Below are 24567 nucleotides of genomic sequence, written 5' to 3' on the forward strand. Positions count from 1 at the left end.
TGGACTTTGCTCGATTAAGGACTCATCTCTGTCCCCTTTATGTTACTATTAATGAAAACTTTACTTGATCAAAAAAACAGTGCGAATTATATTTTCTACATTATTGAAGTGAGTTGATAACTAAAATCTCCAAGTTCAAATCCAAACGAAGACAAAAAACACTAGGTGATCTTTGTTCAATCCATGATAGACAGAGTTACTTGAGACTCAGAGTTGTGCTCAAACACCAGTGTTAAAAAAAAACCAAAGACATCAACTTTTGCACATCGTCAAGTAAAATTAAGCATCAAATTTTCCTCTTTAACTGAAAAAAAAGTATTCCTAAATGACACTAGAACAAAAGAAAACAAAAGCATACATTGGCAAAAATAAATTAAATTCAACAATTAACTGTACAAAAACACAACTTTTTTTCCTTACACCATTAAAATCTAATCAAATTCAAAAAATTTAACTCTGCAAAAGAATTAACTTTTTTCCTCACAGTATTACTATATTTAACAAACAAATTTCAAATACTACACACTATTAAAATTAAATTAAAATTTCATAAATTTAACTATGGCAGCGAAGTTAAATTCATAAACATATAAACACTACGTATCAGCAATCTACACAGACGTAAATCCATGAAAACTAAACGCGTATGAAATCAAAATCAATAGGAACAAAAAATGAAAAAATGTAGACAACTTACCTGATTGGAGATCTCGCCGGAGAATCACCGGAGAAGCAGAGATTAAACCCTAGAAAAAATTTTGAGCTGAAGAAAAATGGAGGAAAATGGAAAAAGGACTAATTGTGTAAATAATGAGATATTTGTGGGTGAATTTTGAAATGAAATTGAAAATAAGAGGAAATTACAAAGAAAATTGACCGGGTATAGCCGGTGGATTTTACCGGTCGATTTGAATACTTAACGCGGAGAAGAAAATAAGACCATAATTAAGGAGATACTTTTCTTTACTTTTATTCTACTTTTCTTTATTTATTATAAAAAAAAAAAATCGAACATATCGCGGACGTTAAAATTAATCTATGAAAATATGACTCGTTAAAATTAATATATACAAGAATCGAGTATACACAATATACAAACAACCTACAGCTCACCAATCCTCAACCAACACCCCTATTACAAGGACAATCAAGACCTATATTTGAACCCGCAACACAAAATATAGCATCCTCCTATAATGGGACGTCGGTACGAGTAAAAATGTACTGGTACGTAAGGTGGAAAAATAGAATCCTAAAAGTTTGTGATAAAATGGGTAATAGAGATACCACCCGAAACTTAAACTCCAATAACCTCCATTGCTAAAATTTCAACTCATACTAAATAAATATGCATGGTATAATAGTGTAATCATACGTCGTGAATATATATAGAGAGAGAGAGACAAGTTCACCATACGAAAAGGCAAGTTTAGATAAAGAGTAAACAACATAAAAAGACTTAAAAGATTGAACTTGTATTCGAAGTGTATCATTTCATCGTGAAATCGACTCCAACCTTTGTTAAATTTATTATTGCTACGACTATACTAAACTTGAATTCGAAGAGTAGGATTAGACGTGATCGTAAGTACTTTGATAGAGATATCTTGTGAGCAGGGGCAGAGCTAATACTTATAAATGGTTAAAATAATTTTTATGTATATATAGTACATGTCGAACCCCTGGCTATCTATTTTTACAGATTTTAAATCCCGTCATTGAAAATTCTGGCTCTGCCTCTGCTAAGTTGTGGGTCAAATCGAGTTACATATTTAGATCAAATCTAATTTTACTGTACATCCATGTATCATATGCTAAGGTTTTCAGCCTATACTATCTGTAACACTATGCAAAAGATTATAAAAATAACTAAAAAAGATCAAATGTTTTTAAAAAATGTAAGAGAATGATTCCATTAAGGAATTTTCACCAAAAAAAAAAAAAGTGATATGGTATTTGCCCAAAAATGCTGCTATCACCACTAGATAATTACAAAGGCAGCAGCTTACAATGTGAATGAACAACAATTACAAGCATTGAAGGATGAATGTTAATGATGTAGCTCTATTCATGTCAAGAAACTCTAGTCCTTGTTTCGAGAGGAACGATCTTTACGTTGACCACCAAGAATACGAGAAATCTGAAGACCTCTACTGAATGCTTGGTTGAACAGCATACGTGTTTGAAACTCGGATACAAATGGAAACCAAGCCAGAAAAGCAACCGGAGTGAACAGAAGCAATCCCATCACAATCTCATAGCCACGAGCTAGAGTTCGAACTGATCCCCAGAATCCAGCTCTCCGAACAACAGGTTTCAATGCTTGAGCAATCTGAAAATAAGCGCGGATTAGATCCCTTGCACTACTTGTACATGGGGATGTACTTGCCTCCATAATAGTACAGATAGCTGGATTTGTGCAGTTGATAGTATTGCCTACTAAAATTCTTATCGACAGGACGAGATATATAAGCAGCCAACAAAGAGTACAAAAGGTACTACGACTTCCTAAAACACATGTTAATTACTGTTCATTGAAGGAAAACGTCGTGTTTTAATCCTTTGTCTATGCTCACTATTCAGTTGTAATAAAGGAACAATTCTAATATATACGCAGAGTATGGAAAATTTATAGCACCAACAATATGAGAACTTAATGTATAATGCTGGACAAGAAAATACATGAAGAAGATCATAATAAGGATGATGACTAACCAGAAGCATGCCCCAGCCAGTTGGCAAGAAAGCGAGAACACATATAACCATGTCTTCAGGAGTCATCTTGAGCAGTGTCATCAGAATCACCAGGGTTGCGACGAATGTTAAGAATATCAATCCCTTTATAAGACGGAACACGAGTTGGAGATTTGCGCTGAATTTTCGTCGACCAACAGATATTGTCTGAAAAAGATAGCAGCATAAATAATACTTGTCAGAGTATATTAATTAAAGGGGTGGTTATTGACAATTCCAGTTGGTCATTTTTGAGTCAAAGCAACAGTAAAGAGAAGTCTGATGATCCACTCATTGTCATGGCTCAAAGGGGTTTTGAAGGTTACTTGCAATGGTTTAGAACCTGAAGCTGCTGTTGATCCCGTTTTATTTGAACATTCCATATTTATCAGGTAAGCAATTTAAAAGCATCACATGATTCGGAAACAGCTTTGAAACGTATAGAGATCCATCGATTCCCTTTGGATATGATATACATTGGATGAAGCAGGCAGAGACATGCTCTTTATATTATCGTAACAGCATAATACATAAACGTGTCATTTAACTTGTCCTCAACTGACATCTATGCCCTCTTACTTTGAGTGTGCACTAGTAAACACTTGTATAAAATTGAACTAGACACATTCTTCCTACGTGACAATTTTGTATCTTACATGGAATCCTACGTGTATTACGCCACACATAACGCATGTGTCTACTTGTGCACACCCAAAATTGGAGGGATGGAGGACATCAACAACCAAGTTAAAAGACATATTTATGCATTATGCGATCTGTAATTTATCCTGTATAGATTCTTGTAACAAATTATATGCAGAATTTGGTCTTACCTTCATGACAAATAGTACCAGAATTATTACTAACCATGATGCACCATAAACCTGCGATCCATGCATAAATATTAGAATATAGCCTGATATCTATTTAAGAGCAAAGAGAGAAGGATCAAATACATGGCATACCAGAAAACTCTGATTTTTCACTGTGATCTTCAAGTGATAGACGAGCCCATACTGATAGATAAAGAAGCGCAAAGACAACAAAATTTCAGCAACAATACCGCGTATTCCAGAATGCCTAAGATGTTCTTGTTCCTCCTCCCACCATGATTCCCAACTTTTCTCAGGGGGGACACCAATACCTCCTCTGTTACTTATCCACTTATTCCAATCAGTCCAATCATCAACTATCTTTTGCCATTCAAAACCAGAGGGGTTGAAGAGGAAGGGAGCAAAGAGCCAGGTTCCCACCATGAACCACATTGAGACAGTGATTAAGATATATGCAACAGCTCCTCTGTTTTCTTGACCAAAAATTTGATACACGAGTAATAATATCATTAGCTCAAGTCCCTTGACGAAGTGGCTACGGGAGTAGAAGCGATAGTTATCAGCAAACTTCGCATGAAAGACCACAAAACCACGACCAGTAGGCCTATACTTTGCACCTCCATGGAGTAATGTTCTTCCATAATAATGGGTCTTAGTCCCAAGTGAAAACGTGAAGAATACAGGTGCCAACTGCAGTTGCATCAGTATAAATTCACTGAGTGCAGTGCGGAATCCCTTTTCCAACCCAATCTCCATCATCATAGGGAGGGCCATCAAAAACCCAATTTGCACAAACGACTGAGAAGCAAGAGCCACTTGAAGAGGCTTGTTGTTTTTAATAGCTGGTTCTTTGCTGAGTCCTTCCTCAAGTCCACTAAGGACAAGGTAAAGGCGGCCATAGAGAAACACATACACGGTGAGAACTGTAATCTGCAAAAGGCAAGCAGAAAAAAGTCAGGGGTAAACCATTTTCTTTGGAAACAATACAACCACTACAACACAGTGAATTTTGAGCTACATACCAAGGTACTGAAATAGAAACCGATGGTAGTGAAATAACATGATAACATTCTGAAATAATCGAAACGATGTCCAAGCCTGTATAAATCCCGACTCAGGGTCTGTTCTCCATTGCCATTCGCTATTTTGGCTTCAAATAGAGATATTTGATTAAGCCCCACATCCCTCCCTTTACCAACTTGAATGTACTCATGATGAGTAACATTGCCTTCACGAAGTGTAGAATTAAAGCCTAAACAAAAACCGTAAACGAAGAAATTAGGTTTATCAAGTAAAATTACACAAGTAGATGAAAAAGACAAACATTGAGGTAAAGATGTTCAAATTTCAAAAAGTTTGGACCTACCAGCAAATATGTCCTCACTTAAGTTGATAATCTTAGAAGCTTTGCTAATCCCACCCCTTGTAAGGTGGAAAAGTCTGTCAAAAATATCAGGGTGGCCATAATGGAATCGAACCCTGAAGAAATACATAGTGGAGGTTATTAAATAAAAATGGAGAAAGAGCCAACATTTGTATAGAACTTTGTACTTGGATGAACAGAGTCTAGTCAAAACAAATTTTAAATGAAAGAGAAGCACATAGTAAACTAACTGTAACACATCAAGGACAAACGCCGACTAGCATTTGGAGAGGGCTAAGATTACCAAATGCCAATTTATTTCATAATCTACAATTCCACATAATTGCTTGTTATGAATGAACTATGTATACTCCAGTAGACCTCAGTTTTAAGATGTCTTAAAACAGTTTATAACAGACCTGCAATGGTCCCAACTAAGTTTTAAGCTTTATCTTGCACAGCTTTGAGGTCTCGCCAAGTTGGAACGAGGTACGAGACTATAAGTTACCTTATATATAATAAGTAGCAACACCATAAAACGGATATCTAAATGATTGAATCCACCAAACTATCTCACTACATAAAAATCAGCTAAGAAGACAACATTTATTATTTATATAAATGGATAGCACAGTTCTCTTGTAAAGGGCTTACTAAATTAGAAACAGAAACAAGGATGAACACTGGAAATTAAAATTCTTACTTCAGAGGGTTTGCCAACAGTCTCTGGCCTATTGTCACAAAACTTGTCTCTTGATTTGACATAAACCAAGCGAGAGAAGAAACACTGCATCAGACCAAACAAGCGATAAGTATTACTAAACAATTTTATCTTATTTTTGAGAATGTAACATTTTTTGTATAACTATTTGCTGCATAAAAACTGCAGCTGTCCATACTTACAAGGGACGATAGGAAGATGTACTAATCTATAGCCTACTTACAGAGATACTAATAATACAGATACCAACTCAGAACAAGTGAAATAATACTGTAACAAGGGTTACCTTCCAGTAAATATGTGCTCTCTCAGCCCAAGTATAGTAGGGAACCTCACACCATCATGTTTCTTAAGAAATTCTTGGAGCAAATTCCTCACTTTTAAGGCTTCCTCCATGTAGTTATCCTAGAAATGAATGTTAAATGTCAGCTTGGAGAGATTGAAATCAACATCTTATATATTGTTATGAGGACATACCTGATTCATATCTATAGTCTGCAGCCCCTCTCCACGAGTGAATATAATAGCATGATTCTGGTTTTCAGGCTTTCCCTCACCCAAGATAGCAGGACCTGGAAGTTTTATGCGGTAGATAACCTAAAAGCAGAAGACAGATTGAAATTAGAAGGTTTTGTATTATACAAAAAACTATACTGGTCTGGCTAGTGTAACTTCACAAGAATGTCTACACTGCTTTTTAAATAGTATTCCAAAAACTGCCTTCTATTTTAAGAGACATTTAAACAAGTTCACATGCATTCAAGTTGTGATTAGTGATGCTAAGAACTACAAAGGAGGCCACTCTTGAGAAATAAAAGCATATTGACATCTTCCAATAAGAGATTCTGGCATGGTAAGGGCTTCAAACGAGTGTAAATGGAATAGCATTTAACAAGTTACTTCCATAAGGCAAGATAAAACAACCACCACAACAATAATACCATTTTTTAAAAATAATATGCCTCAGTTGGGTAGCTATATGACTCCTCACTGACCATGTAGCTCCATTGAAGGGCAAGAAATCTAGACTATTTTTCCTACTGAAAGAAATATATGTACTCCCTCCGTTTCAATTTGTTTGTCCAATTTTGACTTGACACAAAGTTTAAGAAAGTAAAAAAGATTTTTGAATCTCGTGGTCTTACATAAAGATATGCAAATCTTGTGGTCTTAAACATGTCATGTGGAAAGTCAGAATTAAAAAGTTGCCAAAAAAGGAAGAGATGCATTCTTTTGTATACGGACTAAAAAAAAGTAGGACAAAAATTGAAACAAAGTGAGTAATAATTATGACAGATTATTTCACACTTCCTTCTTACCTGATCCAAGTTTTGACCAGGCTCAGTAGAATGTGAATTTGGCAGAGCAGCTTTGACAAGAGTGGAATAGTAGGCCTTTGGATTAACTTTCTTGGACCTATCTTTGCTTGGTTCTTCAATTTCATCAATATAAGCAACACGCATAGATGGGTACCTTCAACAAGAATATATAGAGGTTAGCAAATTGCCTTATCAGATGGACTATCTAAAAGTGTTTAAACATACGTAGTCATAAGCCGCAGAATATCTTGTGCACGTTGATCACCAGATCGCTTGTGAATACCATATAGCTGGCATGAAACAACATACGTAAATTTCATATCAGCAACTGCTTGACATTGTGCCCACAGAGACCGTTCTCCCTTCATCTGATCGTCATTTAATTCGATAGCCTTATACCCCTCCATCAAATCTGTTAATGGAAATGTAAATGACTTCTCAATACCGGTGAATACAATGTCAGAAGGTAGTCAGGGATTCTTTGGTAGTAGTCAATTACCATCATCCTGGGCCATGTCAAGGAAAGATTGAAGCTCTAGAGCTCTGCGGTAATACATCATCCCTCTCACTAGAAATCAGGCAATGCATCAATGTATCAGATGTGTCAACAAATTGAGAAGTAGTCTTACTATAGATTGCTGGAGTGCAAGTTTAGATGGAGTAAAAAGAGGATTTAAGAAGAGGAAGAGGATAAACTAGAAAACATCAGCATAAATTAAGAGCAAGAACATTGCCTCATATGCACCAAGCAAATATGAACTCCATACCAGTCCTAGTTAAAGTCTGTCCTCTATATGAAGCCCAATGACGGAGATTTTCTTCTAACTCAGGAGACCATTTAAACCTAAGGTCGTCCTCACTTATGCAGTCCGCACGTTCAAGGAAATTGTTCCATTCATCTGTATGCCACCATTATCAGTTTAGTGAAAAATGAGAAGTAATCAGAAAATTACATTTGAACTTAACAGACAAAGGGGAAAAATCACTAACAGTAGAGCATGCAACAGACATCTTGAAATCCAAGGTGAACAAACAAACCTGGATAAATTTTCTGCAAATAGAACAGAATGGAAACACCATCTTCATTTTGTTTATCCAAATCATCTGATGAGAAAAGCACCTCCTCCGTGTAGTATGGGGTCAAGACACTATTAAGTAAGGACGTTCAAGAAACAAGTCAGACTGGTAAGCTAATCGCCTATGCTTCACGTCAGTTGAAGAAACACGAGAAGAACTACCAGATGCAACATTTGAAGTATTTAGAATTTTCAATGGCAGTATGCAAGTAGCTCAGCATGTCAACCAAATTAATTAAGAAAAGTGCTTTTTTACATTACAACTTACTACCCATTTCCTCATTTTCCGCAATATTCAATATCCTCTAAAATTTGCTGGAAAAGCAATTTTTCCCTTAAAATCCCAGCATGTAAATACAAGGATGATCTGTCCACTATAGGACTACAGGCACATCATGATACCTCATTTACTCTGCCTTTTTTTCCCTAATGATGAATTCATGTTTAGTTGACTTCATATGCACTATAAGCGATGTTAAGAAATGAACATTGACCCTAACTCAACCTCAAAAGCTAGCTCATGAAGCGAGTATTGCCCAAGATCATGTAAGGAGACAAACAAGCCCTGCCTTAACCAATGCGGGACAACGTAACACCTCCTCAAACATCCTGCTCTTCCAAGTGAAGTGTAGACACAATATTAATGGGGCACAACATTGGAAAATGCAATTGGAGATAAAAACATTATCAATACTACCTATAATTAACCTCCATCTTCAGCAACAATCACTAGCCAAAAGTAATTTGTGCAAATTACGATGAAAACATGTTATCATTGCAATGCACCAATTGACAACAGGAAAGGCGAAAGACCATCAATAAACAAAGCCCAAGGACTTACGAGAAAGAAAGCATATTGCGGACTTTTGGTGCTGTGGGCATGTCCATGAACAATGAATTGGAGAAGAAGGATATTCGCCTCCTAGCTTCTAAGTTGGATGGTACATCCATTGCAGACTCCTTTACTGTAAGCAGCAAATACAATCTTTTGATCTGTGGAAAAGTAACATCATTTAGAAAAGGAACATGAACACTAACTGCAAATATATTTTTCTCAACTTTACTTACCTTCTCTTTCCAAGCTTCTGATTCAGGAGGGGGGAATTTGATAGCTCCAGCAGAAGCAAATAACTGATATTGCTGATCAAGAGGGATCATTCCTTCATACCCTGGGGCTCCATGGATGGAATCTACCAAGCTGTATGGTTGAAAAGAAAAATGCCCAAACAGTATTTATCACCATTCACCAAATTCATGAATAATCTGCACGATTAACGATTATAGGCCAAAGAAAAACCTTGATAGTTGATCTTCCATCATTATATCTCGCGTAACAACTTCCAGCATGTCTTGGAATAGAAGTACAACTTGATCCCTGTCCTCCTGCCTATTTTCTAGCTGTTAAATTTCAGAAAAATCAATTTCAGTTCAATATTTCCCAATTTATCAGCAACAAAATTTGATGGCTAAAGATATCCATAAAGTGACAATTAAAAAAATTCAACAAGACTGGACTTTGAAAACTTACCAAGTATTTTATGAGCTTAACAAACAGATCATACAGGCTGGGAAGAGAACTCATCTTGTACTCACTAATTAAATTACCAGCCTCAATATGCTTGTCAACTTCTGAGAAGATATACTCTATAACCCTAAATAACAACACAAATTGAGAAGTCACAACATGAGAAATATACTGAGCAAAGGAAAAGCAGCATTAATCACTATATTCTTGCAGAAACTTACTCCTTCTCACGACGACCTGAAACCAAAACTTTTATCACATTGCGAAATGAAGCATAGCACTCACAAACAGCAGATGACATATATGGGTCAGCCTCAATCCTCTTTTTCAGCTCACGGTCCTTTCCGTTGCTATCCTTAGCCATATCCACTGCTATTGGAATCTATTCATACAATTTGAGTGCATCAGGAATCAAGTGGAACAGATATGCCATCAGCTACTGATTTTTGATGAAGACAGGAATCATTCAAAATACACAATAACAGTAAACCCCAAAATACATCAATTTTAAATGACCAAACAAATCCAGTCTAGTCAAACGGAATGCACAATCATTGACCAACACTGGGAAATAAGTTTTTCTTTTAGTACAATACTATTAAAGAAGTAAAATCTTTTACTGAGATGCAGCAAGTATGAGACTAGATAATTAAAAAAAAAAAAAGAGAGAGAAGAGAAGAACCTTGCTAGCAAGCAAAAATGGTGGCCATTGCACGAGATCCAACTCACGATCAGCCCAGTAAGGAACAAGCAAAAGATCCATCTCACTGGAAATCAATGCAAGTGTAAAAGTCATGCATAATTTAGATTGACAAAGAAGGATGTTGGATCACTGGGTTGTTGTTGTTGCAATAAGGATGATGGAAGGGCCAAAATGACGTGTGACATTTCCGAACTTACCGATTGCTAATAAGATCTTCCTCTCTAAAACTTGTGATTATTTTATTCCACAATTGAGCAAACCTTGCAGCTTCTTTTTCCTTGTTGGATGGCACCTAATATATAATGACATTTTATAAAGTTCACAAGTTAAAACTTCCTGATCACTTCCTTCTCACTATTAATAAGCTTAAACAAATACAGATATTAGAAGCCAATGACAAGGAAAAAGGAACCTAACCCTGGCGAAATTTCGAGAGAATGTTGCTTTTAGTCCTTTCTTTTTAGGTTGCTCACTCTTCTCCTCTGGTATCAAACAAGCATTAAAAGCACCGGGCAAAGACTGGAACCTGGACCTCAGCATGCCTAAAGTTCGAATCTGAAAGCAAGACAAGAAATTAGAGGCCAATAAAGAAACCTAAGATGTTTGTTGGGAGCATTCAATCCATCAAAGTACGAGTCTGCAAATATAGCTGCTACTGAGGTTCAAATCACAATTTTTTCATAAACAACAGCTTTGGATTAGCCCATAAACTTTACCATGATATGGCAGATAAGAACGAACATTGAAAAGATTCTAAGCTACTGAATACACATAGATTAAACCAAGCATATTATTTCTTACATAGCTTAAGAAGAAACGGACATAAATTGGTGACATGTTCAGCATTTAAATATGAATTTTCTTACTGGCACTTAAGTCAATCAGGTTGCTAGAAAACACCAAGCTCATATCAAAGTCAGCCCAAAATATAAAGATCACATCTAAATATATTAGCTCCTCATCTTCTTTTGTTAGAATTTGCAGAAACAGCTTATACTTAAAACTAAGCAATCTATAATATGTTCATTTTTCAGTTAATCCAAGATCATTACCCATCAAAACAAAATCATTACCCATAAAATCCAAGGTTAAGACAGACAAAAAGACCACAAAAGTGAAGCAGTTCAACCACCAACCTCTCCAAGCCTGCGAAATGCTCCATAAATACCACCGAATATTGTGGAGAATATGGCATACCATATCTGAGCATCCATGAAATAAACCTACAATAGAATAAATATGACCAGTGTTTAAACTCTAGTATTACACCACGCCTCCGTTAAAGATTATCCAAACGAGGAGGAGAATCCTACAAGGATAACTGGAGCCCAAAGAGCGATAACAACACCAATGTTGCTGCTTGCTGCAAATTAAATAGCCACATTAGGACCACGAGGAGAGGAGAATAATATCAAATAGCATAAAGTTCAAGTCAAGCTCATTACCATGGGGGAAAAATTCATGCCACTGGTAAGTGGTAATGTGGACATTCATAACTTTTTTTGTTGGTTCCACTAAAGGCTTTATCTGCAGCAAACAACTTTTCAGTGTCAGTATGACACATAAAGCAGGCGACTTTTACGAACACATTATATTAATTTGTAGATAAGGAAAACAATGTGAGGAACTGGGTCATTTTTCTCTTTTAGCATGTACTCCTTGTCAGTTGTCACATTCAGCAGCAATCTCCTGTTAATGCTTATTTAATAAATCACAAATCTGGTCTAACATTTCAAAAAAAATAAACGTAACTGTAAGTATTACACTACAAAATTTCTGTTATTAGAAGAGCACGCTTAACTCATGAAGCCCTGCAAGACAACTGTAATTTGGGGTACATGTTCTTTTGTGTCCTTGGAGTGAACTGGACAATAACTAAATCAACTTTTGACTTTTGAGACGCTGAACAGTTGGGAAGGAGTGGGAAGAAGAGGGACAGAGGATGATTGGTGAAAATACATCCCAGTATATGGTGGACTGTGTGGAAAGAAAGAAACTCAAAGCATTCTGAGATAGAAGCAATCACATCCAGAAAATCAAGATAAACTGTCTCGCTCTTTTGTTTTTGGTGTAAACAGGAACTAATGGGGGTTATAATAAAAGATTTAGCAGTTTTATAGTTTCATAGGAGAAGTGGTAAGTTCTTTGTTTTTCAGCTTTTTACTCATCATAGCACCGTTTGGACTGTAAAACCCGTCTCTAATCCCTCTAATCCATTGAAAGATGGATTTTTTGTGATATATTAAATAGTTACCTTTACCTCAAAAAGACATTTCTATTATTTGCAAGCAATCCTTCAAAGAGAACAAATAATTTTCGGGAGAAATGCTAATTCTAATGAATCAAAGACTCGTCAAATTCATGTTCAAGTTAATGGTGATACGAGCACACATAGTTTAGCAATGTGAAGATATGACCCTTGTGTTTAACTCAACCCAAAAATGAGATCATGAATCGTGAGGACAGGATTGCCCAAGACCATAGAAGAAGGCCACAACTCACCAATGTGAGATTTTACACTCCCCCGGGACTAGAAAACTCAAGTGTGAATAACATAATATGGGGTCCAACATGGAAATATACCCCAAAAAAAGAAAAAAAGAGACTAACGGGTTTGGCTCTTGGGCCTAACCAATGAGGGACTTGACAACAGAAAAGTATATATTCGTACTTAGCATTGGAGTCACAGTGTCACACATCGAGTGGGTTAAGGGTACTTGGTCACTTTATTTGTCATGGACCTTAGCCAAACTCAACCTCAAAAGCTAGCTCACAAGGTGAGGATTTCCCAAGTCATATTACAGAGACCACCCATCCTTAAAGGACCCACGTGGAACTCTTCACACACACGCGCCCAAGGCTGACATTTGAAGCATGGGCATTTTAATATGGAACCAACATCGGAAATGAGAATTGGGATGGGCTCTACTCTGTATGTTATGGACCTTCAGCCTAACTTAACCTTAAAAGTTTGCTCAAGGGATGAGTGCCAAAGTCATATCAAAGAAGCCACTGATCCCTTAAAGGACAAATGTGGGACTTTATACAATATGGTCTTGACAATCCTCACCTCTTAAGCTACCATGGTATCATAGTCAAGCCCGACCAATTCATTATTTACCCAATGTTGGGCCCCCATCTTATACAGATCACACTCCAGATGTCTAGTCCTATGTGTGAGGGATGTTGGAGTCCACATTGGGTGGGATAACGGTACTTGGTCTCTGTACATGCTCTTGGGTTATCCTCACCTCTTCAGCTAGTTTTTTGGGTTGAGTAACATTCAAGGTCTATTTCATTAACACTTAGTAAAAGAAAATAGCAGTTTGATGCACAAAACATCCCGCGTTAGCAGGATACAGGGAAGGACAGCAACACAAAGGCATTACCAATTCATAGACCACTAGAGTAGGACAAAATGTCTCTAAAATAAGACAATAATAGCACTATTGGCTAGCACGTTGAAAGTTGATGCATATTACAAGTCAATCCCCTAATATGTAAGTGACATTGTCCTTCCAACACATCTAAACATAAATCAATAAACAAAACAACATGCTTCTAGATTATATGGCTTGCTTTGAAGACTAAAAGGTAAAAGTTGACATCAGCAAAGGCATTACCTCCACATAAAAACTGAATGCTAGTTTTGTCGCAATTAGAAGTACCCAGAACATAGTGTATCTGAAATTTAGAATAAAAAGTAATAAGATGTAAAGTGGAACCATCAATATGGAAGTTTAAAAGCTTGGACTAAGTGTGTCATACTTGAACAATGAGAAAGTGCTCTCATGCATTCCTCTACCAACATAAAGACGAGGCTGCAATTGATTAAAAAAAATTATCAGATTTCTGAACACATGAATAAGAGCTCTTCAATGCACAAACAATTCAGAAAACATATACCTGTGACCACCACATCATCAGCATCACAATTTTGTAGTGTGATCTCTCTAGGAATCGGCGAACGAAGGGAAAAAGAAAGAGCAGAGCAGCAAGCATATTGGGTGACAAGTAGATTACCACAGCCAGTATAAACAGCGAAGGAGAATCTGAGTTGCTGCCAAACCAATTTCTAATGGCTTGGGCAAATGGAGGAGGATTTTCCCATGTGTAAGCATATGTAACAGGTAAAATGATCACCCAAGCAGCTGCAGATATGACCTTCAATATGTATCGCAGTTTAACATAGAATGACATGCTTCGCCTAGCTTTCCAATTAAGCATCACATCAAGAGTGGCTGCAACAGTTTAAATGTAAGATATCAAAATAGTATGGCAACACAAATCAGAGCACTGATGAAGGGATCACTAAAAACGATGCATGTCCATTCAAATAAAGTAACTTCTCCAGTATGCTTTTTGTCACTTGTAACTGCCTGTGTGCAATCAAACTGTATTTGTCTCAATGATTATGATTTCATTGAACTTCAAGGACATATATATTCTAATATTACGGAACATTAAATGCTAAATAACTTTTTCTTCTGATGACAGTGTTGTCCGGACAGCTTTCCCACAGATTAATTTACTGGATACCTTTTAACTCCCACTACCACAGCTAACAGATTACTCTTAAGCAAATGGAAAGAATTTTCGTACACTCACCTCTAAATAACTTTTAACATAAATTCTATTCCACAAATCGCTATTAGTTGTTCATAGTATTTTAGCTGTATCAAAAGGGACATATGAAACATTTATCTCAAAAGTAAAAAGAAAAGAAAAATAATCATTCACGTATATCCATTCACTACTAAAATCTATCAATTTCATGTATTATCCAATCACTCACTGAAACCTTCCAACAGTATCATCCATGAAAATTGCATCAACCATAACAAATAATTTAATAAAGAAGAGAATAATTTCACAAACCTTGCCCAAGCTTCAAAACTGCAGCTGTAATAAACACACTCAATACTTTCTTGAAAACATTTGAAGTGAAAACCATGCTCAGGTCTCCCGAACCATTCCAAGCAATAATTATCATTGCCTACACACAATCAACACTTCTTTATCTAAATTATGTCGTCAATTGCAAAAAGATAAAGGACAATCCAAACATGGTTTCCCAAAGAAGAAAGTACCTGTAAACACAATATGAAGAAGCTCCACATTCTGTCAAAGCTCCTAAAGATGTGCAAATATGATCGTATCTCAACAAAATTAACTTTTCCCAGCCAGCGATCACTTAAAGCCTTGTTGTCCTAGATTTCATAATAACTTGATTTAATTAGTAAATGAGTTCAGCAAGGATAAAGTTTCAGTGAACATAGAAATAACAGCATACTCTGATGCATTAATCACAAGCTAATGAGAGAGAGCATATGGACATCAATTCTATAACATCATAAAATAAAGAAAACTATAGTTTCAAAGGGACGGAAGCATAAATGCTAACTCAATGGCAGGCACACAGACAAATCCACATACCATGTCGCCAGGATAACAAACAGTATACCATGAATTAACTGACGAGTATCAAAAGGAGAAGGTAGTTGATGTATATCAGAGAGTCACCGAAAGCAGAGTTCCTTTAACAAAGCTCACAATTTTGTTAGACCAACCCCAACTCTAAAAATTAGAAATAACACCCTTGTTATATGGTGAGTTGTATAAACAATAACCACAGACAAATGGTGCAAATGGCCAGGAATGTAGCCAAACAACTAAGTAGTTGCAAGAAAAATCGCAGCTGCATTAAAACAGGGAACATGCGAAGTTAAAAATGTCTTCAGCTATAACTATGCCTATTGAGTATTGAACTTATAAAAGGTCCTCTTATTGCACGTTGAAGTTTAATTACGTGCATCAAAGGAAAAGGTTCTGAGCTGCATTTAGACAAAGAACAGAAAACATATGCTCCCTCATACTGTCAGTGCTATTGCCTAATACACCAAAAGCCTAGGTCCTCTGTATACCACAAATTAGTAATCGTCTATGCAGTGGACAGAGAAAGGGACCCTCATATTGTCAGTGCAATGCCCTATTTTCCTAAGAAAATAATTCCACATACTAACAAGTCAGAACCTTATATTTGTTCCGTAGCTATATATCCCTCTTAAAGCACTATTAGTCCTTTCAAACTAGAGGACCTGAAAGAGCAGACACAACGTTTACCCTCTCCTTCAAAACTTAATTCAAATTAAGAAACTCAAAGACAATAGATAATCAACCAGTAGATAATGTGTAATTAAGAAGACTTCAGCAGCTAAAAGTTTTACCCCATTTCTCTCAGCTTGCTCTTCATCTACAGGAAGGCAAAAGAAATCAGCATCAGCACGCATAGGCCAACCTAATCTGAAGCAGTCCACTGACCTAAAGTTTTACTCATAAAGTCAGAGACAAACAAAATATAGGATAAGTGAACCAGAATAAAGGTACAGAAAAGGGAAAGGTTGACTACCAAAAGTATTCATTTAGATCATCATAGTTCCTCCACTGGGAATGCTTTGCTTTTCCTCTTCTGCTTCTTGCAGCTTCCTGAAATGACAGAGAAGGATTTAAGAAAGTTTTTCTTCAAGTTCTAAAGAAAAATAAAAATTCAATACGACAGATTGGAGAAAACAGATAGTACTAGAATGCACACAATACCCGTGCAATCACTTCATAAATAGGAGTAACAACTTTTCTCAAGAAAGCCTCCTCTTCCCCTCCATAAGCTGGCTTAACATTTTCACCTGTCATGGGACTAACATTGCCAGCTAGCATGCCATAGAGTTCAAATGCCATCTACTTGACAGAGCAATGTGTGAGATCCAAATGATTTAACTAAAGAAGAAATATCTGAAGCATATTAAAACGGGTAAATTGTTAAAAATATAAATAATGCACCACAGCAGCTGAGTATCCCACAGATGATTGCAGCATATTCTCCACTGAGAAGCGTATTTAATTCTCTCAATAGGTAGAGTCACAGCTAGTTTATGAAAATAAATTTTTTTTCTAGATTTACAATTAATATTTATACTCACTTTTTCTACAGTAGCTGAGTATCCCACAGATGACTGCAGCATATTCTCAGCTGATAAGCGTATTTCATTCTCTCAATAGGTAGAGTCACAACTAGTTTATGGAAAAAAATCTTTTTTTCTAGATTTACAATCATTATTTAAACTTATTTTTTCTACTTTGAATATTTTTAAATCACCAAGCAGCAATCTTACAAAATATCGAAGAGTGCGAAAAATTATTTCGACTGTCAGCCAAAGAAAGTTTCAACATGTCCGAGGACAATTTGATAAACCAAATCACCATGTAACTAAAAACAATTTACAGGTTTGCTCTCATCCAAGAAATCCAGCAACAAAGAATCCCGCTATTACATCAATGTTGACTTTGTCATTTTTTGGTCATAAATAAAAAAGATAAGATAATAATATGTTCTTCAAAACATTGTTTCAGACATCCATTAAGTTCGTAAAACATAAACATTTTAAAACCTTACATGATGGTAAATGTAGCAAAGGCATTCCGGCATGAATCTTAAATTTGCAGCTTCCCCCCATATGAGAAGATATAATCCCATATATAATAACTTACGCTGCTGCACTTCCTGTTGTATCGTTGGCAGCCTGCAGATTTTGACAATCAGAAAAATCAACATATACAAGCGAAACATGAGCTTTAATTGCAACATATCTGGTTCTTTCCTACAGACAAACACATCCACAAGAGATACTAAGGGAATCCATAGGCACTTGTTACACTCTTCTGAAGTACAAAGCACCAAAGCAGACACTTCTATTCTATCTACTTTTATAGATAACTATCAAGAAAAGATCTTCGATGAAAGTTTGAGGTATATTAGTTGTTTCCTTACAAAGCCGAATTCCATGTCAAGCAGTAATATCTGAAGGCAGCAGAACATAACTATTTAAAACTTAAAGAGAAGCCCCTCACCATAAACTGCTTTTCCTGTCCAAGTACTTGCACCATTTCTTGTAGTTTTTGAAAAGCTTCTTCATGACTTCATTCAAAGCACGCTCATCCAGCTACATGAAACAACACAATGAACAAGGAAAACCACATCAGCGAAAGCTTACCCACACACCAATCAAAGCAGACCGATCGATCAAAAATTTCAAAACCAAAGATACTTATGCATATTCTTGTTATATAATTAGTCCTTTAATTCATCATATTAAATGTATCATCTCAGCGTCTGCATTAATAAACACTAAACAATTACATTTTGCTGGGTATAAAGGATTTATTTAATTTTTTTATAAAGGTCGCGTGTGTATAAAGGATTTACACACACTGGAATTATGCATAAAGGTAGCGTGTGTATAAAGGATTCACTACACACTGGAATTATGCATTACAGTTCTCATTCACTTCAACGAAGACTAGCATAACTGCAGCAACCAACTATTGTTGTTTTCAGGCCGAATGAGGATACTGGCCTTCTAGAGAAGATAATTCCTCCAAAAGTTTGAAAGATGTATACTAAAAGACGAAGTTCAAAATCTGATAGTCATGGTGCTATAGGCATTAAGAAACTGAGAGCAAGAAGATAACTACACAGCAGCTATCTACTTTCAATGAACTTACTTTTTCAATATGAAAAAGACAGTTCTCTTCTCGTCTTTTTTTAAACAAGTACATATTCCTTCAGAAAAACTAGAATCAGAATGACAAAGAAAATATGTTGCAAAATAAGAATATACCAACAAACATCAACAAAGTAGAAATACACTCCTTGAGCTTTAGTGAGAGTAGGAACTCAAAAATACAATATATTTTTAACAGTCTCAAGGGCCTCATTGAGAGTTACTTTGCCAGATAACAAGTAGTCCCCAACTATCAGCTAGCCAGCATATTCAACAATTCAACCAATACTATTAAATATTGAATAATGACATTCATTTTTTCACAAAGTATGACAATATTTTCAACTAAAAATATGCTTTAGCAGTTGAGGGAAAATATTGATCACTCATTAATAACAAAAAGCAGTATCATGTCTCACACCTTGGGTTGTTGGTCAGGCTTTGGATACTGGCGTATGTGTACATTGGCTAGCAGCAAAATGAGATGTTCCCTTTGATTTGCAACACTATCTTTCTGAGTAGCAATTGACAAAAGAAATGAGCTCAACAGCACATATTGATTTTCATCCTAATCGAAATGAACTTTCTTCTAACCTCAGAATAAGTAAGAAATAGCATGTCAAAATTAACAGTGTATCAAAAATGAATAACTCTACCTGAAACCCAAACATAGCTTGAAGCCAGTCAAGAATATCTTCATCTTTCTTCTTCTTGTAATCCTTGGGCCATGGAAGACCTCTGGTATTTCGGAGAGCGTAAACAGCAGCCTGAACCTGTAAATGGAGGAAACAGGAGATTTTATTAAAGCAATAAATGTGAAAAAGTAAGGCAAAGGAAAAGAAATGCCTAAAGTTGGAAAGCCTGTGTGCGAGAATACAAACCTCAGGAAATCTCATAATTGCCTGATTTACACTATCAGGATCCAGAGGAAGAATATTATAAGGGACTAAGATCTGTGTCTTCTCGGCAACTTTATCATGAGCTTCCAAAATCTGGTTCATGAACAACCAATAATCCATCACACGCAAAGAAAACAATGTTATAAACAAGGATAGGCAGTAAACTATTGTAAGTTAAAGCTGGTGCCTGAAAAGCCAGCAGAAAAAGAAGGGTTTGAAATGACTTGTCAATGAAAAATACTTCACCTCCCGATCAACTTCTACTGCTTGAGTCTGATTAACTGCTTTCAAAACCTCAAAGAGTACATTTGCAGTTTGGTATGCCTTGGTAAGTTGTGCACTAGAAATAAAAAAGATATGAGATTAAGTATGTTCAGTTTAAACTGAAAGCAAGAAAGAGACCGCTATACCCACCGATCTGCTTTCTCAGCAGCATTTTGCAAAGCTTGAATGTACTTCTTGTAGTAATGCTGGTAAAAGCTCTGCATTTCACGTGCATCACTTTTTTTAACCCTTCCGATCAAAGTTGGATCATTTTCCTGAAAATAAATTTGTACACACTTACACAAATTACAATTGTGCACAAACATATCTTAGATCTTCAATCAATTTTGATTGATGACCATACCCAAAGATGAAAGCACGAAAGAGAACTGGGAAAAAGAAAACGAAAAGCAGTAGATAGATAAGAAAAGATTGGACGACTTAAGGACATCACAGGCACATGACCTTTTTAGTTGGATTCCCAAGTATAATCTAAAGGACCTTCTGAAAAAAGTATCTACAGGAATAAACTGTTAACTCATGAGAACTATAAGGACATGGAACAAATGGACATTGCAAAGGAAATGTCACTAAGAAACACGTTTAACAGAACATATTGAGCCAACCATCCTTTGAGCATGTCATTGACATATTATTAGGGAGAGAAAAATCCATGATTTGCCACTTACCCTTTCAAGTCGCTGCAGGAGGGAAGTTTTAAATTGTCGAACACCACGTCCACTTGAAGTGGGATCTAACCGATGAGCTTTCTCAAAAGCATAAAATCGACCTACAAAAGTAATGATGTCTGAATGTTAGAACAGAAAACTAGAAAGGATGTTTATATCAGGAAACTGTCAATAACACAATGAACAGAACCAATCGTAGAAAGTTCACATTGTCCAAATCCACTAAACCCATTTCCTTTTTAGTTGTTTGCAATTTGTAAGCCTTCACTCAAATCAAATCTTCTACCTACTAAATTATAATCACCTTCAACTACAAATTACCTCACTTCATTGTGTTTCAGATATATTATTTATATGTATTATGTAACTCCAGAACTCCAGATTAACACCAATAGAAGGTGGTTGCCTGATTTGGAGGGAAGTAAAACCAAAACCGATGCCTCCTAGTCTACTTTGATGTTTGGTTAGTCCAAATACTCCTAGTCTAACTTCAAGCTTGACTAGTCCACATACTCCTAATCTAATTTGAAGCTTGGTTAGTCCAACACTCACAAGGTAGGGTTGACACTGTCTCCTGCACGACCAAATCTACCAATTAAAGGCCAAAAATTTCCGTTCTTATGACATGATAGTAACACAAAATAAAAGGTGTGTTCTCTAAAAGCTTCAACTTTTAAGATGAGATGGTTACACAAATTCATTTGGTAAGAGAACACAGATTTTGGGTTCGAGTCTCCCCGCCACCCGTTATCAAAAAGTACTTCTCCATGCTGGGTGAAGAAAAAGAATTAAGCCTGCACGTTAGGGGGACATAGTGAAGATATAATTAATAAACTAAAAAGTATGTTCCCTCTACGCTTAAGCTTTAGCTTTTAGATGAGATGGCCACAAAATTTCATCTAGATGAGGGAATATAATTATAAATGTCATCAAATCCGGGAGTAAAACTCAGCAGTTCCATAGCAGACTATCTCAAACAAAACTGTAAGGACAGTTTTCGTCCATCTTGATGACCTTGACACTGAAACACATTTGTCCATCAGTAAGTTCAATTTTTTTATAAAGAAATCTGTGATTTTAAACTTTAAAAGCATTGTAATTGATCCAAAGAATGCCTCTTTGTCAGTTGAACCTTTAAATTGGATAGGAAGAAATCTAATCTTAAAATTATATTTTCAGATCAACTTATAATGAGTAATAAAGGGAGCATGACAGCTGCTACTTGATTATCCCCCAGTTATCATGTTAACAAAATGACTGAACTTTCTAGATTACAAGGTTCAATTTCAACAATGAATAACTACAGAGATGGGCACAGCAACTCACATAGATATGCTACACGGGGGTTACTGGGCTCAACTTCATTCGCAACACGAAGAATAGGAGCAATCTCCGCCAGAGACGATGGCACCACTTCACTGTCAATCATCGACTCCCCAATGTTCCCCATCGTTTGGGTCCGTGTAATCCGCCGCTGCAGCGACGGCTCCGGTCCCCCTCTTGACGCCATTATATTCAACTTTCACACCTTTATATCTTCACTTTAAGAGGCTGAATATAAACATAATTGTGCGATCACATTAGCATCAGGTAAATAAGATTAAAACCTAAAAAAAAAACATCAAGTAATCTTCCCGTGCATTGAGTGAAAATGAGAAAAGTTAAGCAAAGAAACAAAGAACAAATGGATTGAAGCAAGCAAAAGAGCTGCATTAAGCATTGATATGGTGATCAAGATATTAAATAAATGAAAAAAAATACATTTACCACACATATGCATCAAACCAATAAAATGTACAACAGAACAAAGACACCCACGGAACATAAAAGTGTGTTTTGCATAAGAATTGAGGAATGATAGATAAAAGAGGGCAATACATAGGGAGAGCAAGATGGGCATCTAGTGTCAAGCAAAGATAAAAAGATCAAATGGATTTAGCAAAGTTAGGCAAACAGAAGAGCTGCATTTACCATTGATATGGTGATCATGATTTTAAATAAATGGAAAAAAAAAATATTTTACAGCACATAAGCATAAAACTGACAAAATGTACAAAAAGACAAACAAACACACCCACATAACATTTAAGTGTGAATTTGCATAAGGATTCAAGAAAGATGGAAAAAGAGAGCAGTACATAGAGAGAGCGAGATGTGCATCTAGAGTTCAGCAAAGAAACAAACAACAAAAGGATTTTTGCGAAGTTAAGCACGCAACAGAGCTGCATTTTCCATTGATATGGTGATAAAGGTTTCAAATAAATTAAAAAGATTATATTTACCAGCATATTAACATAAACCCAACTGAATGTACAAAAACCAAACAAACCCACATAACCAAAAAAAATGAAATTTTGCATCACAGATTCAAGAGACAGAAAAAAGAGAACAGTACACAGAGAGAGCAAGATGGGCATAGCAAAGCTAAGCAAGCAAAAGAGCTGCATTTTCCATTGACATGATGATCAAGATTACAAATAAGAAAAAAGATTACATTTTTACCAACACATTAGCATAAAACCAACTAAATGTACAAAAAACAAACACACCCACATAACAAAAAAGGTGAAATTTTGCATTAAGATTCAAGAATGACAGACAAAAAGAAGACAGTCCATAAAGAGAGCAAGATGTGCATCTACATTCAGCAAAGAAACAAACAAAAAAAGGGATTCAAGCAAAGTTAACCAAGCAAAAGAGCTGCATTTACCACTGATATGATGATCAAGATTTCAAATAAATAAAAAAGATCACATTTTTACCAGCACATTAGCATAAAACCAACTCAATGTACAAAAACCATACACACCCACTTACCAAAAAAGGTGAAACTTTGCAAAGAGAGAGCAAGATGTGCATCTACATTCAGCAAAGAAACAAACAACAAAAGGGATTTAAGCAAAGTTAAACAAGCAAAAGAGCTGCATTTACCACTGATATGATGATCAAGATTTCAAATACATAAAAAAGATTACATTTTTACCAGCACACATTAGCATAAAACCAACTAAATGTACAAAAACCAAACACAACCAAAAAAGGTTAAACTTTGCAAAGAGAGAGCAAGATGTGCATCTACATTCAGCAAAGAAACAAACAACATAAGGGATTTAAGCAAAGTTAAACAAGCAAAAGATCTGCATTTACCACTGATATGATGATCAAGATTTCAAATACATAAAAAAGATTACATTTTTACCAGCACATAGCATAAAACCAACTGAAATGTACAAAAACCAAACACACCCACATAACCAAAAAGGCGAAAAAAATTGCACAAAGATTCAAGAATGATATGAAAAAAAGAAAACAATCCATAGAAAAAGCAAGATGTGCATCTACATTCAGCAAACAAACAAACAACAAAAAGGGGATTTTAGCAAAGTTAAACAAGCAAAAGAGCTGCATTTTACCATTAATTGTTAGTTCAAGAATGGTGTTAAAGCAAAAGGTGAAAAGTGGAAGAGCAACCAGCAAAATAAACCCTAGTAGTGAGAGAAGGGAGTTTTTGGGGAGGCTGCAACTTTAAGCTACTTAGCAAGAAAGAAAGCAAAAATGGTGATGAAAGTGAATTTGGTGGGGGTGGGGTTGGGGGTGGGGGGGTTAGGGGGGTGGGGTGGCAAATCAAAATTTGGAATTTAACTATGAAAAAGGAGGGACATGTGGGGCCCCCTTTCAAATATCGAGGTATGTTTATGGAAAGGCCCATATTTTTGGGTTATATTACTAATATGCCATTATCTTTGAATTATTTACCCAAAAGGTGAAAAAGGGTGAAATAAGGATTCAAAATATTTGAAATTATTTTTTAAAAAATAAGTGCTTATTTATTAAAAAACAAAATTCATGTCAAATATTAAATTTAAAAATAATTAAAAAGTTTT

At 35.9% G+C, this 24567-nt stretch overlaps 2 protein-coding genes across 3 annotated transcripts in view; both read right to left on the reverse strand.

The window, feature by feature from the left end:
• Positions 1–834, reverse strand: part of LOC101263540 (callose synthase 9) — a 48290-nt gene extending 47456 nt beyond the window's left edge. The window contains exon 1 of the mRNA XM_010317693.4: positions 698–834. The gene's annotated coding sequence lies outside the window, so the exon portion shown is untranslated. The remainder of the gene's footprint in view (positions 1–697) is intronic.
• A 1052-nt stretch (positions 835–1886) lies between these two features.
• Positions 1887–24236, reverse strand: LOC101263837 (callose synthase 3-like). Of its 2 annotated transcripts, XM_069291130.1 has the most exons (44): positions 24097–24215; positions 23501–23542; positions 22010–22234; positions 20684–20784; positions 20145–20269; positions 19977–20070; positions 19713–19823; positions 19488–19604; positions 19253–19345; positions 18179–18270; positions 17724–17850; positions 16871–17008; positions 16683–16759; positions 16501–16594; positions 15364–15483; positions 15152–15269; positions 14180–14514; positions 14042–14094; positions 13897–13957; positions 11719–11800; positions 11587–11636; positions 11410–11496; positions 10691–10828; positions 10471–10565; positions 10253–10337; positions 9792–9952; positions 9574–9697; positions 9343–9443; positions 9114–9243; positions 8887–9038; positions 8008–8117; positions 7737–7868; positions 7469–7537; positions 7195–7381; positions 6970–7123; positions 6128–6247; positions 5937–6055; positions 5633–5716; positions 4933–5045; positions 4589–4818; positions 3699–4496; positions 3567–3617; positions 2716–2901; positions 1887–2332 (listed from the first exon to the last, which is right to left on the reverse strand). In XM_069291130.1, exons 3-44 carry the CDS (start codon positions 22191–22193, stop codon positions 2084–2086), a joined length of 5847 nt encoding a protein of 1948 aa, XP_069147231.1. In that variant the 5' UTR covers positions 22194–22234; positions 23501–23542; positions 24097–24215; the 3' UTR covers positions 1887–2083. The 2 variants fall into 2 exon arrangements, with proteins under 2 accessions (XP_069147231.1, XP_004228593.1); XM_004228545.5 differs by lacking the exon at positions 23501–23542 and having other exon boundaries at positions 24097–24236.
• Positions 24237–24567: the final 331 nt, after the last annotated feature.

Source organism: Solanum lycopersicum, chromosome 1 (assembly GCF_036512215.1).
Source record: "Solanum lycopersicum chromosome 1, SLM_r2.1".
NCBI classification, from domain to species: Eukaryota; Viridiplantae; Streptophyta; class Magnoliopsida; order Solanales; family Solanaceae; genus Solanum; species Solanum lycopersicum.